The 19,210-nt window shown below is 40.3% G+C and overlaps 1 protein-coding gene across 1 annotated transcript in view; it reads right to left on the bottom strand.

Moving 5' to 3' along the window:
* uhrf2 (ubiquitin like with PHD and ring finger domains 2) overlaps positions 1–19,210 on the bottom strand; it is a 33,522-nt gene that overhangs the window by 6,950 nt on the left and 7,362 nt on the right. The window contains exons 2-7 of the mRNA XM_078270844.1: positions 15,606–16,001; positions 13,841–14,160; positions 2,265–2,483; positions 1,860–1,969; positions 1,518–1,704; positions 812–935 (exon numbers count right to left, since the gene is read on the bottom strand). Coding sequence (XP_078126970.1) covers positions 812–935; positions 1,518–1,704; positions 1,860–1,969; positions 2,265–2,483; positions 13,841–14,160; positions 15,606–16,001 — 1,356 coding nt within the window. The remainder of the gene's footprint in view (positions 1–811; positions 936–1,517; positions 1,705–1,859; positions 1,970–2,264; positions 2,484–13,840; positions 14,161–15,605; positions 16,002–19,210) is intronic.

Here is a 19,210-nt window from a genome sequence, read left to right as displayed (position 1 = left end):
CACAGAGCAGATTACTTACTCACACAAAATATTAAAAGAGACACACACCAGTTTGCAGGAAGTAAATGGAAAGTAAATTAGTGTGTTAATGCGTGAACAATGCACTTAATGGATGAATCAATTAATGAATGGCTCGCCCAAACCTTTGCAGCTGGGGGGTGTACTATAAGAACTATATGTTACAAAACTACTGTATTACGTTACAGCTCTGGGAGATGTTTTTTTTTTAACTGCAACATTTATATCTAAATATAATTTAAACATTATATACTAGAAAATGCAATGCATTTGAAGCCTAAGGAAGAGGTCTTCTTCTTCTTTTAAGTAATTTTAAATATTTTGAATTGTGTTGTGAAAAGTGTTACAAACTCAAATAGCCATTCGGTGCTCGAAGATTCTGTCTAGGCAAGGCAAGGCAGCCGAAATGCCAGTCTCACATAGGAAAATGTAGCTTTTCAAAAATGTATGTCATATGATTATCGCGTATTCTCAGCAATCTGGTAGTGATGTGATATATTTTTTATTTTAAATTAAATGCTTGTGGCAAGTGTTACAATTGTAAATCTGATAATGAAAATGCTTCTTCTATTTCTTGTCCGGAGCATGTGCAGGTTACTTGAGCCTACATGTGCCCACTAATTGCAGACGTTTGGAAAATCAATCTGGAAAGTTAATGCTGCTGAATACTTTTTTCACATTTATATACATATCCTTTGCACCTTCAAGGCAATTTGATGAGGAACCACAGGCCTTCCTGTGTGTGTATATGTGTGTGTGTGTGTGTGTACCTTTGGGTGCCCTTGGGTCTCACCTTTCCCCAGTCCCTTTGACTCTCAGTTGTTGCCGAAGGCATCTTGGCTTTCTTCTTGCTGGTTTTGAGTTTCTCTCCGGCCTTAACAACCTCACTGGTGTCGTTCTTACAGGTGGGACAGTACCTGGCAGAATGAGAGGCAATTGTTTGTGTGTTTTTGTGTGTGTTTGTGTGTTTTTGTGTGTGTGTGTGTGTGTGTGTGTGTGTGAGTGTGTGTGAGAGAGAGTGATAAGAGCAGCTACAAAGCTTTTACCCAAATTAGCCGGAAGGCAAATACACTGGAATCTGGTAACAAGTGCCCTAAAGCGAGATGTTGCACCGACTTAAACATTTAAATTCAACGAATAAAAACGTTATTAACGTGGTTAAGAAATGCTGCCAGTCAATTTCATGTTTAGCTTTTTGCTGGTTTAGTTCCATTAAGCAATATATGCAATACACAGAAATGGAGGGTGGGATCTTACTCTCAGTTAAAAAAAAAAAAAATCCACACCCTCATTTCTGTTTGGCAGAGAAACATTTGAAGCCGCTGCAATAGATAAACTCACACCTGCATTATGTAATTATTTTATATTGATTTTAACCTCAATCACCACTTAATTACTATTTGAACGCACTTCAGCTCATACCGAACACCATTAATCAACCTTCTTTAATTGATTGTGAAGTGCAGGATGTTGTGACTAATTGCTACGCTCTCTCTCACCAGTCCTCGTCATCCGGGATGGTGGCCAGCGGCGGGTTGAGGCAGTAGATGTGGAATGCCATGTTACACTCGTCACACAGCAGCTGCATGTGAGCATCCTGCTTGCCGCCACACACACAGCAGGAGCAGAAGCGACACTCTGCTTCGGGGTCAGCCTTGCAGTGCTTGCACTCCGGCCCGCTCTTCCCTGGAAGAAGGAAACAATCATACCTGCATGCACACGTACTTGAAGATGGTCTTACGGTATGGCCGCTCTAAAATAAACCTTCAAAGAAATTATGGACATGTTTTGCCACTATTTTCACTGTGTGCGCATGAGTGTGTGGGTGGTCTGGTGCATACGTTTAAATTGTCCATCTGAAGCTGAGAGTGCACGAGCTCCTGGTTTTTCCACCTGGTAGATTTCATCCAGAAAATGAACTTTACAATCCCCGATTATATCTCCAGGACCCCTGGAGGGAGGGTGAGGAGAGAGAGAGAGAGAGAGAGAGAGAGAGAGAGAGAGAGAGAGAGAGAGAGAGAGAGAGAGAGAGAGAGAGAGATGTTTGTAAAGAAAACCAGGGAGGAAGATGAGAAGATGTGTTACTGAGCGTGTTACAGAGAGATAGAAAGAAGTCACAAAGACAAATGTTACACTTTATCTTGGTAAGCAACAAAAACAATAATTGGCCAAGCAGATATTCTAATGAAGAAACCCCCCCATATGCCCAACGCATCACCCTCCCACCTAGGAAGGAAGATCCTCACCCCAGGAGGATCTTGACTCGGAGCTCCTTGTTGGTGCGGGAGGCTTGGTTGAGGGTCTGAACCTCAGCGTCAAACCAGAAGCCCCTCTCATCTGGTGTCTCCATATTGTAGTTGACCATCACATGCATGCCCACCTGGAGCTGGTCCCACCGCAGCAGGGTCCTGGCACGGGGCCGCACATCCACCGGTCGCATCTCAACCACACCATTTTCTGGGTAACTGGAGAAGAAAGAAGAGAAGAGGGGTTGAGGCTTATGAAATCGGTATGCCTGAACCTTGATTTTTACACTGTTGTCTTATCTACTCAAAATACAGTCCTTTGGAGGTTAATGGTTACATACACTTGCATACATGTTTATTTTCTTGAAAGATCAGGTTTTTGTATAAAATGCATTTCATGACAGCCACATTTCTCACCCAGCCCACATGTTGTTGGGGATTTAAGTGTTCACTTCTTCATACCTTAGCTACATGGGCCATGGGAAGGGCTGAGCTACCACTGAGCACTTCAATCAATTGACATCAATTGTATTTTAATGGTTAAAGGAATAAATCCTTGCAGAACAAAATTGAACGGTGTAAAAATCCTCAGCAAACAGCTCCTCAGAACAGTGTGTTCTGTAAAAATAGATGGCTGTGAATATTAACTATTAAACTGCTTGATAAGTAATATAGGCCTCTGTGCAAGTTTGCAGAAGCTCACACAAGCACACAGGGGCAAAAACTGTAATACATTTGGATTATGCACAGAAAGCCAAATGCTGATTTTAAGAAACTCGCATTACAGACCTATACGAGTTTACTCAAATGTGAATATAGACCTCTGATTTGCCTTCATCTGTCTAACACCTAATATAGTGGGGGTTTTGGAGCAAAGAATTATGCAGTGACGAAAGGTGAGGTGACTAAAGATGACGGACAGCCAAGATAAACGAATATGTAGCAATGGCAGGAATAGGATGAACAAAACATCCACATATCTTTACCGTTTTAGATATTTAATGTTGTCTCTTTTGAAGGTTTGGCTCAAACTTCTGATGATTACATGAATGCAACATATGATGACACATGAGCAACAGTATTTCGTCGGGGTGTAACCCAAAATAAACTGAAGAATCTGAGTTGTTTAGGAGTTTTGAGATTATTAATTCCTTCTAACAATAATGCTAGTCTTGCCATTTTGACGTCAACGTGAGGTTGCCAGGCAACCAACAAAGACTACAGAAAGTCACAGCCTCTGGCCAAGAAATAGTCTGGCACATAACACCCGTAAAACCACAACGTGCTGTTTTTACACCTTGGTTTTTAGACAGATAAACAAACAAGTAACCTTTAGAGGTGTAAGTAGGCAGATTTAGTTACACCTGGACAGAGCTAAGCCTCGTCTTTGTGCTAAGCTATTAGCTTCATATTTACCATACAGACATTAGACTGGTATGAATTCAGAACTATGAACTAACAACAAATACACAAGAATTACATTTTATCAGGAAAACCAGTAGCACATTTTGTACAACTCAAAATGTTCCTCCTTCGCCAAAAGAAGATCTGTTCAAAGGTTTTTTTATTGAATGACAAATTTGCAAAAACAATTACTGTACGATGGAATATACATATTTTTCCTTCTTTTTTTTTATAACCAGAACATACCCCACCCATATCCCACCATCCCACCCAATTACAAACAGACCTGCATTAAGAAATTCCTACAAGAGATCCAAAGAAGATCTGAACAAGTTTAAAATGTTTTCTATCTAGCAAACTTTGTGTAGAGAGGTTAACTGCACAGGTTCCTGCTTGCCAATCATCATTAGCTGTAGGGATCAAGCCTGACTCAAAGATGAATTGCCAACCTCTGAAAGTATGCTTACAGGTGAACAATGTGTTAGCACTGAAGTTTAACTGCACAACAGCCTGCACACTCAGGTTCGCTTGCACAGTGGGAGGTGAAGGTGGAAGAAGAAAGTTGTTTGCATGAGCGAGCAGTGTGTGTGTGTGTGTGTGTGTGTGTGTGTGTGTGTGTGTGTGTGTGTTAAGAGCAGCTACAAAGCTTTTACCCAAATTAGCCAGAAGGCAAAAAACACTGGAATCTGGTAAAGATAGCCAAAAAGATGCAACAAAAAAGTGGTTAAGAAATGCTGCCAGTCAATTTCATGTTTAGCTTTAAATAAATAAAAAAAAAAATAAATAAAAACCCTCATTTCTGTTTGGCAGAGAAACATTTGAAGCCACTGCAATAGATACACTCACACCTGCATTATGTAATTATTGTATATTGATTTTGACCTCAATCACCACTTAATTACTACTTGAATGCACTTCAGCTCATACCGAACACCATTAATCAACCTTCTTTAATTGATTGTGAAGTGCTGAGTGTGTTTTTGAAGGAAACCTGAGTCTAAACTGGGTACTTTCTCAGACAGTCTGCACTGAAACAGTACCAATGATACCCATGAATGAACTTAAATACCAGACATTTGAAGATTTTATCCTGTCCAAATATGCACTACTTATGCTTTACTTTCTTACTGGCAAGGCTATGCTGCATATTTTAAGCCATTGTAAATCAACAGGAGAGGGCCTACAGTGTGTAAGAGTAGCACACAACTAGCGTACTCCCAGGAAGAGGAGGCCGGGGCCCAAAGGATTACTGCAGTTTTGGGTAGGCTTGGGTGGGGTGAATACAATACAAGCAATACACACACCAACATGCAAGTGTGTACACACACGTACACACACACACGGAACATCTACCTTAGAGCACAATGGGACTCAGCATGAACAGAAGGGGGAACACGGAGCAACATAAGGGGAGCAGAAGTACCAGAGTTTAAGACCCCACAAGCTCACACTTTCTCTACTGTTGTACACTGGCCCTACTTTAGACCCTTGAACATCCACCAACGGAGGCAATCGATAAATTAATAATAATTTAAAATAAAATATTGCAAACTCAAACACCTTACAGAAGCCTGATGTAGTATTAAATAAACAATAACATTTTATTTAGTCAGTGTGGACATTTAGGGACAGACACTAACTGCGACAGTAGAGTATGATTTAATTATACACATAATAACGGCAACAGAATCTCATAATGGATGCATTACAATCATCTTAATGGGGAAACATGACTGTCCACTGTCTCGGATCAATTAAACAGGCCCCGCGTTGTGATACGTGCATGAAAAAGCCTGTGCTAGTTTTGTCTAGGTTGTTCTTTCCTGCATCTGACAAAACATGCATGCATGTTGTTGTTGTTGTAGTAATATATTATGATATTACTACTTGGGATTCTTTAGATTTTATTTTTACCCAATTACTAACTGATTCAAAACTATGACTCCAATTCAGATTTGGGCAAAATACAACTGTAAACTAAATTTCTTCCAAATTTCTGTTCAGACCAGACATACAACGACCAGAAGAACAGAAAACACGGGTCTGTAATGTGTGGGATCATTTTGGCCCCCAAAACAGCTGGCAAACATTTTGGCAGTGATTCAACAAGAGACATTAGTACTACATGGTTGATGGGTAGAGGGAGGCTACTATCTATGGATGTTGCTTACAAGGACATCCCAAATATGCGGTGTGTGGTGGCTACGCCATTAATCTCATTTGACCTCAATGTCCCTTAAACCATTTCTGGACGATAAGCAATAAAATGCCCCCTTTACAATTAAACAGGCTACCTTTAGAGGTTTTGCTGCCACAACCTTACTTGGGCTGATATGACCAGTTGTTTATGGTGGTTTACTCATTCTAAATTGTTACTTCTCGTCGACATATACACCAATACATATATCGCCATATATCTGAAAAAAGCTAATATCAGTCAATTTGTCGACCTGGCTTTAACAAAGGTATTTATGTAGCAAAGCGCCTGAGTACTCATTACAACGAAATGCTTATCTGCAGCAAAACATATTGGCCTCAATAAAAAATTATTTGTTTTTGTATAAAATATTCACTCATACATCTCAATAAAATCATATCATTAAGAAACATGTCTTGGTAGTTCTGAAATAAATTCTTGCAAACTCTCAAACCTCTACTGCACTCTTGACAAGTAAAATGTATGATCATTTGATCCTTCAGGCCATACTGCTTTCTTAAGCAACACGATACACTGTTTTCCTCTGAAACACTGCTAGTTATTCCACCTGCAAATATCACAGACCCAAAATAAGTGTCCCTGCAGTTGTGGGAAGAAGGAAAAAACACTTTCAGGCGCAGAGGAGGTAAACAAGAAACCAAAATCATATCAACACTCTTATTAATGCATAATGCACCTATTTCCTCAGTAGTGAAATAAAGACATGACATGCTACATGCAACATGACTTATCTAGCTCTTACAGTCTCTTCTGTTATTAAAACCATCATTAGCGCTTTGTGTGCTTAGCTGAAGTCCCTGTAAAGAGGGAAAAAGGCAACGGAGATGATGAGAAATGCTCAATTTGCTGATAAGCAGGCAAGTTAGAAATACTCTGACACTAAACAAGCTAAATATAATTGCTTCAACAGAAGTGAGGAAATTTGACTACAGTCTTACTTAACCTTCGCTTTGTTAGTAATTGAAGCCAAAATGTAAATCTGCAACTTTTTGTTTATATGTTTCTTAATTACTTGAATCTTAGGTAGTGAAATTTTAAAGTTTATTCATGTGACAGACATCCGAAGACAACTTCAGGTATTAAAAGGGCCAATTTTCAGATTTTCAACCTGAATCCTATTATTCTAATGTGACAGCAGAAATCTCTCCAACTCACTCCAATCTTCATTTCCCCGAAATCCATGTAAGCGAACATAACTCGTAGGCATTGCCTAATTGTAGTGTATACTATAATGAGACAACACTAGAGCCTGAAGAATGTTTTTTTTAAGCTTAAGATATAAATATTTGATGGTAAAAGCAATCTGATAACGTCATGTTTATTGTTGTACAAAAGAAAGTAACGTACTAGTTTATTTTTATTTATTAAAAAAGTGCTCTAAGCGATGTTGGGTTATGTCACTTCTTGTTGACGTTCGAAGTATTGACAAACAAAGCGGAGGCTAGCTCACCCCTCCCTCCTCCTCATCCCTTCCCCTCCCCCTCCCTTCTGCACACTAACCCCCCAACCCCCACCCCCAAATCCTTCTTGTCGGTTATTGGCTGTAACTCTGTTTGTTATGTTTTGTGGTGCAGAGGCCTGTACTACGAAGCGAGATTTGGCGTTAACGGGGTAACTTCAGGTTCAACCCAGGGTTTTGTGTTTATCACGACAGTGGATCACTTCTTACCGAGTTTAATCGCCGTGGTAACTTATGTTGAACACCTAACCTGCTCAGGAGCAGGTTATGTTGGAGATTAGAGATCAACCGGTGTTAAAGCACCGCCTACTGACCAATCAATACTCGGTTGATAACGGCGTCACCTTTCTTAGAAGATCTCGGTGTGCGGAGAGAGAGAGGCACGCTCATAAAAGTTAAAACATTTAGAGACCGCCAACTCCGTTAATATTCACTGATGGGTATTTTTATGAAAGATATAGATTTTTAGCGGAGGGAATTACGTATAGGCTATTTGTCGGCTTCTTGAGCCATATGTCGCCAATGCACACATAGGTTTGAATTATGTTTTTAATATGCTCTCGCGATCACTTACCACTGCCAGGGTTGCAACTGAAATAATAGGCTAAAGCAATGACAGTTTATGAAAAGCACAAGTGTAATTATGGTCAGATCTTGTGCCTGACTGATGGGAAAGCGATATTGATAAGCGTTGTGATTTATGCATTTACAGCTTTGGCTTTCTTTGCCAGCTTTCCTTCCTGTTTTAGGAAGCAGCAACTGTATTGCATTTTGCCTGTAAAATCATGTCTGTGTTCTTCATGTTTATGTAGAATTATAGTTTGCTCTTCTAATGTAAAATATGTGGTTTGTGATTGGTCGTGCTGTGCAAACACCGCCTCTTTTATGTGAACGCGCACGCCGCTGGATTGGGAAACCCTGGATTGATTGAACTAGTTGTTAACCACCGGCGTGACACCGTTTATGCGGGACCGCGGTTGTTAGGTTAGGTGAAGCTGGGTAACCGAAATAAATCCAGGGCATGTTGATCTTGATTCGTAGTACAGGCCTCAGGTTGGCGCAGTTTGTTTTTGTTGGCATTTGTGGAGCCTGGGCTGTCTACTGTTTTTTACAGTGTGTTCAAGGGACAGGCAGCTAGCGGATAGTGAGGAGATGTTTGCTGTATGTCACAAAAAATGTTGTGGCCTAAAAAACGTGTGACATCGCTTAGAGCACCTTTAAAAATATTTTTGATTAAATGATTTCTCAAATTTGGTTATTAAATCCATTAAGTGTAGAATTTAAAATGTAGAAGTTATAATTTCATGGTGATCACACAGTTGTGACAAAGATATGTAATCAAGCAGGGTCTTTACACAGTTGACCAATAGGCCTTTTTCATAGCAGTGACTTGTCAAAGTAGGAAAAGCAAAGCTGTTACTAATAACATTAACGATCAGCTAATCAGTCATCATTAATTATATTAAATTCACCTGTGCCATTTCTACTTTAACAGGTCAAAATGTCCTCTGTGAAAAATGCCTATAAACCACCATGCCAAAGACTACAGTCACACTAAACATGACCCTAAATATGCTCAGACCCATAGAACTGTAATTAAACAATGTCAACCATCTTGTATTTTGGTACTACTCATCAAACAACGACTGCTCTGTGTAGAAAAGGAGATGAAGAGCGGGCAAGCGAGAAAGAGAAACTAAACTGAAATTAAACTTTATTTCATTGTCACTTATTAACTGCAGCAAATAAATCTCTGTCAGCTGCACTCAGATAGCAACTGTGCTCAGATAAGGGCAGGCCAACCACCACAGCTTTAGATACTGGTAAGATCTCTTCCATTGCATATGTCGATCCTGGCTAATTAGAAGACAGAGCCCATTTAGGAAGCGCTTAAGCCTATCTTTTAAGCAAAACCTTCCCAAAACACAAATTCCTTCCAGGATTTTGCGATGTCGCAATCGCGCCGATTCACGCAAATTCAACCAATCACCGCGAATTTGGTGCGACTCGCAATTTTGACCAATCACCGCAACTTTTCCACACATTTGACCAATAACCTGAAGTTTCCCGCGACTTCAACCAATCACAGCAGTCCCACGTGCACTCTGAGAGCCAATGACCAATCGGGAGTGAGAACGGGTTGATCATTTCCTTGTTTTTGATATGAAGACGAGACGTGTGTGTGACTCATTTACCAACAAAACGTACAGCGAAAGACCATGCAAAACATTTCAGACCGTCCGATACATTATACACGATGACCTAAATTGAGGACAGCTACGCTCGTTATTGTAAGTGCAATGATAAGTTAAAGTCAGTACTTTATCAAACCGTATGAATGTGTGTCCCAGCCCAGGCCAGAATAGGAGAATAACTAACAATGTAAAGATCAACAAGCCACTGACACATATGTTCAAATTTGATTGATTCAATAAATTATTATTTTTTTGTCTTAAATCCACCAGCCATTTTCATATTATACCAACATTTACAGCATCCTGAGCCTTTTTGGTAAGATTACTAGGAAATCTCAGCCCAGAGTAGTTTTATTCTCCCCAAAACAAGTTTCCTTTTTATTTTTAAAGAACTATACCAAAAAAAAAAACTACTAAAAAACTTCTTTGCAACTTTCACTGTCTTCCGCAACTTCATTGCAACAAACATACAAAAGACATCGCAACTTTTATCACAATTTTTTTTACAAAAGCTCCTGCGAAATCAGGCATTTTGGGCCGCAACAATCTCAAAAAAAGGCCACGAAATCCTGGAGGGACTGAATTTTAGGTTATACAGCTACAGTGGTGTGAAAAAGTGTTTGCCCCCTTCCTCATTTCCTGTTCCTTTGCATGTTTGTCACACTTAAGTGTTTCGGAACATCAAACCAATTTAAACAATAGTCAAGGACAACACAAGTAAACACAAAATGCAATTTGTAAATGAAGGTGTTAATTATTAAAAGGTGAAAAAAAATCCAAACCATCATGGCCCTGTGTGAAAAAGTGATTGCCCCCTAAACCTAATAACTGGTTGGGCCACCCTTAGCAGCAACAACTGCAACCAAGCGTTTGCGATAACGTGCAATGAGGCTTTTACAGCGTCCTGGAGGAATTTTGGCCCACTCATCTTTGCAGAATTGTCCTAATTCAGTTACATTAGAGGGTTTTCGAGCATGAACGGCCTTTTTAAGGTCATACCACAACATCTCAATAGGATTCAGGTCAGGACTTTGGCTAGGGCCACTCCAAAGTCTTCATTTAGTTTTTCTTCAGCCATTCGGTGGTGGACTTGCTGGTGTGTTTAGGATCATTGTCCTGCTGCAGAACCCAAGTTCGTTTCAGCTTGAGTACACGAACAGATGGTCGGACATTCTCCTTCAGGATCTCTTGGTAGACAGCAGAATTCATAGTTCCTTTTATCACGGCAAGTCTTCCAGGTCCTGAAGCTGCAAAACAGCCCCAGACCATCACACTACCACCACCATATTTTACAGTTGGTATAATGTTCTTTTTATGAAATGCAGTGTTCCTTCTACGCCAGATATACTTGGACACACACCTTCCAAAGAGTTCCACTTTTGTCTCATCGGTCCACAGAATGTTGTCCCAAAAGTCTTGGGGATCATCAAGATGTGTTCTGGAGAAATTGAGACAAGCTTTGATGTTCTTTTTGCTCAGCAGTGGTTTTCTCCTTGGAACTCTGCCATGCAGGCCATTTTTTGCCCAGTCTTTTCCTGATGGTGGAGGCATGAACGCTGACCTTAACTGAGGCAAGTGAGGCCTGCAGTTCTTTGGACGTTGTTGTGGGGTCTTTTGTGACCTCTTGGATGAGTCGTCGCTGCGCTCTTGGGGGTAATTTTGGGCGGCCGGCCACTCCTGGGAAGGTTCACCACTGTTCCATGTCTTCGCCATTTGTGGATAATGGCTCTCACTGTGGTTCACTGGATTCCCAAAGCTTTGGAAATGGCTTTATAACCCTTTCCAGACTGATAGATCTCAATTACTTTCTTTCTCAATTGTTCCTGAATTTCTTTGGGTCTCGGCATGATGTGTAGCTTTTAAGGATCTTCTGGTGGACCTTACTGTGTCAAGCAGCTCCTATTTAAGTGATGCCTTGATTGTGAACAGGTGTGGCAATAATCAGGCCTGGGTGTGGCTAGAGAAATTGAACTCAGGTGTGGACAACCACAGTTATAGTATGTTTTAACAAGGGGGGCAATCACTTTTTCACACAGGGCCATGATGGTTTGAATTTTTTTTCTCCTTTAATAATAAACACCTTCATTTACAAATTGCATTTTGTGTTTACTTGTGTTGTCCTTGACTTTTGTTTAAATTGGTTTGATGTTCCGAAACACTTAAGTGTGACAAACATGCAAAGGAACAGGAAATGAGGAAGGGGGCAAACACTTTTTCACACCACTGTATCTGGACTATCTGTATTTCTCACATAAGGTGAAGAGCTCCAGATGGCAATAAGCCTTTTTGTTACTTGCTATTGTAAGAAAAGCATGGGTGTTACTAATAACATTGACAATGGCCACATTATATTCAAGGGTTCTAGTAAACCAGACAGTGTGACAATGAGCCAGCATGCACAATATCAGGACCCTGAAACTGAAGCAGCTAAATGGAATTAATTCAGCCGTTATCAATTTTACTATTTACACCTGTGTCTTTCCGACTGTGACGTGTGGAATTGGTTTCCATGGGACCATACTAATAACCCAACATGTGGATTCTGAACACTCGTCTGGATGTTGTCAAGGACTAATCCTGTTGTGTAGTGGTTGCACTACGGTTAAGTAATAGAGCAAAATATATAAAACTAAATTTTAACCAGACATTCATTTTATTCAAATTTCCATATTGCAAATATAATGGTCTACTTGAAAGCTACATGAACATAAATTATATGCCTATTTTATGTCTATATTTGTTACTCTCTCCACAGAGAATCTTAAACATATGTTGAGCTCAGCCAAGATTTAACCATGAAACCACACACACGCGCACACACACACACACACACACACACACACACACACACACACACACACACACACTTTGATTTTGTAGCTTGTTACATTCTGTATAAATGCTGTCCAGAACAGCCTCATGCGAAAAAAATGGCGGTTCATTTTGTAGGGCTGATTTTCAATTCTCAGACTATGCAGGCAGGTGTTTGATGGGGAGAATGTGTGTGTGTGTATGTCCATGCGTGGGAAGGCAGAGCAATCTTACCCACCCTCCACTTTTCTCTGGCAAACAAAATGATGGAATAAACCTGGAATGGCGCTCAGGACAGAGAGGGATACTACGCAGTTAGTAGAAAGCAAAAGAGTATATTAAACAAGCCGCACAGCACACAAAATTGCAGTTGTATTTGTGGCTCAGTTGGTGAAGCTGTAAATCACATATTACAGCTATGTCTGGGGTTAAAACTGGCGTGGGACCTTTGTTGTCATTTGTGTCTCACTCCTGTTTCCTTCCCTGCCTCTCTTGACCGTCAGCTATCAAATAAAGCGAATCAGTAACACGAGGCGAAAACAATGATCTGAATAAACAAACAAACAGATAAATAAAAACGGGGAAACAAAATGGTGTGCATTATTGGATTGTCCCTGCAGGAACACTCCTGTCCCATTGCAAATGATGAAACAACAAACCAGAATGCGAGGGATTGAAGAATTTCAAATGGGAATGATGTCTGTCTAAAAGAAAACAAACATTTACTGCTCAACAACCCTTGATACAGTTTTTCTGGCACAACCTCCCATGACAGAAACCGCACAGACACACGCGATGATAGTCGCAGTGAGGAGGCTATGTCTCACCGGTGGCATGTTCACAGCAATTACAGACAAAGCTGAAGGAGGCACGCAAAGAAGTAATGCTCCTGAGAACTCATGAGTTACCATGGAAACATTGGCTTCTGAATGAATTTGCTGGAAAAGGAGAGTGCAAGAGATAGAGTCCAAATTGTAGCACCAACTACACAAACCCCCTCTCATCCCCTGAACTGCCAGGAGAAAGCAGAGGCTGCAATTCCCAAAACGCCAAACCACCATTACTGATGCTTGCAGCCAATAGTACCATACACATACATACACACACACACACACACACACCATGTATGTGTTTGGTGCACAGTTTTTGTGAAGAATGCCACACAACAGCAGCCCGAGCAAATACATTGATAACTAGCAAAAAAAAAATATATATATATATTTTATGCTGTGCTGTAACAGCATATGCAATGAAGAAGGCACACATTCACACCTTTTTGAGCCACAGCACATGCACATTCCAATCCTAAACAGCATTTTACCATCTATAAGGATTTTGTTCACCAGACCAAATTGCTGTCGCACTGACACTGTGCAGTCAGATGTCTGCAATTTTATTAAAACCTGATGATGTGTTTGTTATCGCTGCAACCAAAATCAGCTCAGTTGCAGTAGGAACACTCTCCCCAGCATAATAAGCCATCACTTACTCGTCATATTTAATGTGGTAAATGACATCCTCTTCTCTCTCCTTGGTCTCTGTAGCTGCTGTAGAGTCTGTCTGAGAGGTGGAGGCTCCATTACTCTCAGAGCCTAACACAACATTATTCCTGTTACTGTCTGTGGTTTGGCCCTGGCCGTGGGCCTGTCCCTGCTCGGCCTCCAGCTTTCCATTAGTCCTTTTTGGGGGCCGGCCCACCTTGCCCTTGGTGGGCGTTATCTGTCCTTTGGGAGCGCGTGTCACATTTTCGAGGCAGGCCTCAAACCAGGCACCAATGCTGACGTCTCTGCAGTCCACCAGCTCATTAATCTGAGAAGACACAAAGACAAAAATAACACCTGGTCTCTTTTGATCCCATTTGTCAGTTGTTCAAAGAAACATGCCATGTTTTAGCCCATTTGCTGCTACACATCAAATACTTTAAATAAAGCGATGCAGAGTATCGGATTTTTAAAATGTTTTTCCTACCCTGGGCAGCCAATTATTATAGTTGTCAATGCAGTTTGAAAAACAACTTTCAGACTCTATTAGGAAATCCGTCAGTCAAGATTTTGTCACCAACTACATTATCACATATTGATAACAGGTGTATTCATATTTTAAGCAAGTTAAAAAATCTCTGCAAATTAATTTGTTAGACTACTCACATGAACCATTACCAACAGCATCCTGGGACTTAAGAGGAACTCAGTAAACACTAGAGTAATTAACATTAATTTAACATTTATCATCCTAGTGAGATTCATGATGTTCTTTAAATTCTTGTGAGCACAAATGTTTGAGATGCATTCTTGAAATACATTTCATCTGTGGCACTGTGTGGCTCCTCTGTGAAAAATCTGCAGTGAATGCTTAAAGCCTGTAAAGGCATGTGACTAATTTACAATCTACTTAGTTACAGTATTGATCTTCCCGCATGCTGGATTGGACTTTTGGCATCAAAAAGTGTCCAGTCCCACACATATAATTCTCAGACATGTGGGCCAGCCAGCCGGCAAAGCTCAGCAGAATACAGTAGAGTAGACTCACGAACGTACGGGTTTTGACTGCAGTCTATTTGTAATCTGTAAGATAGTTAGTGACAGGGCTGTAAAGACCTGTTTCTTATGTGTGGATTGGCATCTGCCTCCCTAGCAAGGTTTACCGCATGCTTGTGCGAATGTCATTAGTCCTAATAAATTAAAGGCATTCAGGGTATCTGACCTAAAGACAGAGCAGTTACGTAGTGAGAATGGAAGGATTCATTTGGCTGGTATACTATATCAAAGCAGTCTGAGGTGCTACAGCACAAGACAGTGGAGAAAGGAATGGAGAACTGCTTGGTAAAAACGAAGAAAAAAAAAAAAGAATTCACCACATGCACGAGGGAAACTAAAATCATAGTCGTGGTGGTCCTATTATTGTAATGTTTGAAATGGCACTATTCCAAACTGCTGTATAGTATTAAATACATATCTATAAAAGGCATATTAAGGTGTAAAACTCATCCACTCCTTATTGTAAGCTAAATTAAGCCACTAACTAATTATTTTGTCAACATCTCTAATACAGAAATGATGTGGACTTTGTATTTACAGAGTGATTTGGAGTTTGGAGCAGTGAAGCACAAGATACATAAAAGTGCCCGCCCGAGAATCTCTGGCAGTGACTTGGCTTGGAGAGCATTAAAGGCTCTGTAATTTAGAGAGTAATTTAAGAGTCTGACTAGTTCCATGCAAAACCTTGCATATACTTTCAAAAACACTCATCCTCACCTTGTACACACCAATTCCTGGGTTGACTAGTGTGTTTCTGCTGGATGTGGGGGGCTGGGTGTCCCGTGCCGGACTGGAGGACTTGAACCCATTTTTGGTACTGGATGAGTTACTGGTAGCGCTGGTGTCCGGCTTGGTTTCGTTAACAGTGCTGGTAGTGACGCTGCTGCTGTTATTGTCTATATTTGTGGAGATTTCTATAGCAGCAGGGGAGGCGGGAGCTGGGGAGTTGTGGCTTTCTGACCTGGAGTCAGGGGGGAGGCCTGAACTACAGGCCACACCAGAGGAGTCCTTGGTGACGTGGCTGTCTGGAGGGTCGGTCTGTGAGCGAATCAGCAGCTGGACGATGTCATTGAGTCCCACGTTATAGTCAAACAGTGTCTGGCCATCTTCCATCTAAAAAGATTTAAAAAAATAAATAAATAAATAAATAAATAAAAGCCACTGACATGTATGGATAGACACAGCTTTACAGATGCAAAAAGCCATAATTGTATGGTGCTGCAACACAGTTATTTTCATTACTCATTAGTCCTCAAATGGCTTGTTTTTTTTGCAGCAATAATTGTATCTTAGTTTACCATGCAGGCAACTACTGGTGTATTTGGACAATTGTAGAAATGTCTACAAAGACATCATTTATTAAAGGATAGCTTCTGGATACTATGGAAAAGGAATTGAGCAGGATGAAGATCTGGTTTGATGAAAATGAGCTAACAATGAATTTAAGCAAAACAAAATTTATAATATTTGGGAATCGATCAACCAACACAGAAAAGAAACTCATGATAAACGGCACAGAACTAGAAAGAGTTTCTGAAATTAAATTTCTTGGAGTAATACTAGACCACAAATTAAGTAGGAAACCTCACATAAATTATGTCAAAGCCAAAATATCCAAATCAATACCAATACTAAATAAGACCTACTTACTTAATCAAGCTTCCCTGTATACACTGTACTGCTCCTTCATACTCCCATACATGACCTACTGTGTGGAGGTATGGGGGAACACATACAAAACAAATACACATCCAGTCTTTAGCCTCCAAAAAAGAGCTATAAGAATTACACATACAACTAGCTACAGAGCAGCAACAAACCCATTATTTATTAAACTAAAAACACTACAATTTCAAACAATGTTCAGAGAAAATAATCAACAATTGCCTAGTAGGATCCAGGGGCTGTTTCACACACAAATTGAGAGGAATCTGTATGTTCAAAAAAAATACCAATAAGAACAAATATGAAACTTCACTGCATTACCACAAACAATTAACAATTGATCCAAACTTAAAAACTATTCAGAAACAATAATACAATAAACAATGTTTGTGGACTGCTTGGCCTTTTGGTTAATCCATCCACATTATGTTGTTTTTGACTATAACAGCTGATCTGTTCAAGCCGACTGAGTCAAACATTGACACTTATGGATGAGATTTGAATTTTTATTATGAACAATGAAAATTAAGAGGGGGTAGGACTAGAAAAGTTCTTTACTTCTTTCTACCCCTTTTGGACATGAACAATGTCATTTGAGTTGCTTATTTGTTGCTTATATGCTGCCGATGATCTCGTTGGTTTTTTACTTTTCTGTTTATAAGTTCTATTTTCTATTGTTTTTTTAACATGTTCAATAAATTGACTAAACTAAAAAGAAAATGGTCCCAATTGTTTATAACTTTTTTCTCTTCCTAATAGACATCCATGTGTTATGAAATGAACACCACTGCGCCACAGAATGCCCTTAGACAAATACTACAGTCCGCTGCTTCTCAAGGACAAACAAAGAACACATAAGACAGAAGACAACATTGAGCACAGTGAGAGAAAACGATTATGTATTGTTACGCAGCACTTCAATAAATCCACATGCCTTTAAATACACCAGTGGTGTTTAAGGATGTTGCTCAGGAGTCCACAGCAACAACATCTGCTCTCGGTTCTCAAATGAGCCAATATTTAGCTAGTGATTAAATGCATAAAACTATATATCAAAGTGAACCGCTTTTATTCTTATAAAAGGGGGAAACAATGGAACAATTAGCACCACTGACTAACCACGTTTGTATTGGTTTACATATCCAGTCCAATAGAAATGGATGATGAACTGCAGCTCTGCTCACATGTAGCCCACACAGTTGTCTACAAAAAAAATTAAATAAAAAAGAAACAAAAGAAACGAAATACATAAATTCAAGTGATAGGCGACGTAGCTGGGGGAAAGAAATGACTGGGTTGCTATGACAACCAAAAGAGAGGAACCCCACCCCCCACCCCTATGAACCTGAATCATGTATACAATCTCTGTTGACACAAACCCGCCACCACCGTCATCAGCATTAGCGCGACCCTTTCAGTGCGGCGTACGGGCATCAGAAAATTGTTCTCTCAAAAAACAAGCTCTTGAAAAAACCATGAGGGCCCATTAGAAACCCATATCTTCTCTTCTACCACAAGCGAGCTACTGTTAAGTATACAGTACAGCTACTGCCTTAGGAATGGAGCTTATGGCAGGCACGCCAACTCATTACAGACATCAGCTATTCATTTCAGCGCTCAACCCCACAAGCCCATTGTAATAGAGAGACGAGCATGGCCGCCACTCTCACTCGCTCTCTCTTCTTCGTTATTTGACAGCGAGGAGGAGAGCGGTTGAAGGTGTAGCAGGAGAGCAGTAGAGGGAGCAGGCGCAATTTCCCCATCCCTCCCTGTTTTTAATAGTCTCATGAAATTTAGATCAGAGGAGCAATGGTGCAAACACAGCCGCACAGTGGTTGCTATACTCACCTGTCTGTCTGTTTTTCTGTGGTAGTGTATTTCTTTGTTTGTCTCCCTGTCTAAACTCTGTCTTCGATTTAGTCTCAGTAATTGTCTATCCTCCTCGGTCCTGTGCTACTTGATACTGCATTAACCCTTGTGTTGTCTTACCGTCAAACGTTTTAAATTGTAAAATGTTTCTTCTACACATTTTCAGCGCTTATTTCTACGTCCCATTTTTTCTGATATAAAACAAAAATTAAAAACGGGCCAATGTGACCTGAAGTCAACACAAGGGTTAAGAAAAGAAAGGCAAACACACTAACAGAAAACACCCTAAACAGATTGCTGGTAGGACCTCCAGCAGCTAGCCTCACTGTTGAGAAGTACTGTGTTGATGGACGGAGAATTACGCAGACAGAGCTGAGTATCATAACAACATACAGTACAATTTCATGCACCGCATCAAACCTCATAAATGATATTAAAGCAGTACCCGCTTTCCCCAAAGCCTTCATTGTGTGATCAGCCTCTCACTGCGAGGTGCTACAGCCCAACATCGGTAATAACCAGCTGAATATTCCTTCAAACAAAGAATCACCATCTAAACAGGCAATGTCAGAAAAATATTTAATAAATTCATGGAGGTCAAGATCTCTTGGACAGAAATATTGGCTTGTTGACGTTCTCTAGCATGGAGGACGAATAACATCATCAAGGATATGACATTTCCCCTTCATCGTAAATAATGCAGAATCTGGTATCTTCATTATGTGACTCAGTGAAATGTGTGACCCAGAGGGAGACGAGCACAGATCATAACAAAGCTTTAGACAAAC

Source organism: Sander vitreus, chromosome 16 (genome assembly GCF_031162955.1).
Source record: "Sander vitreus isolate 19-12246 chromosome 16, sanVit1, whole genome shotgun sequence".
Taxonomy (NCBI): Eukaryota; Metazoa; Chordata; class Actinopteri; order Perciformes; family Percidae; genus Sander; species Sander vitreus.
The sequence above is the reverse complement of the archived record's forward strand: the minus strand, read 5'-3'. Positions and strand labels throughout refer to the sequence as shown.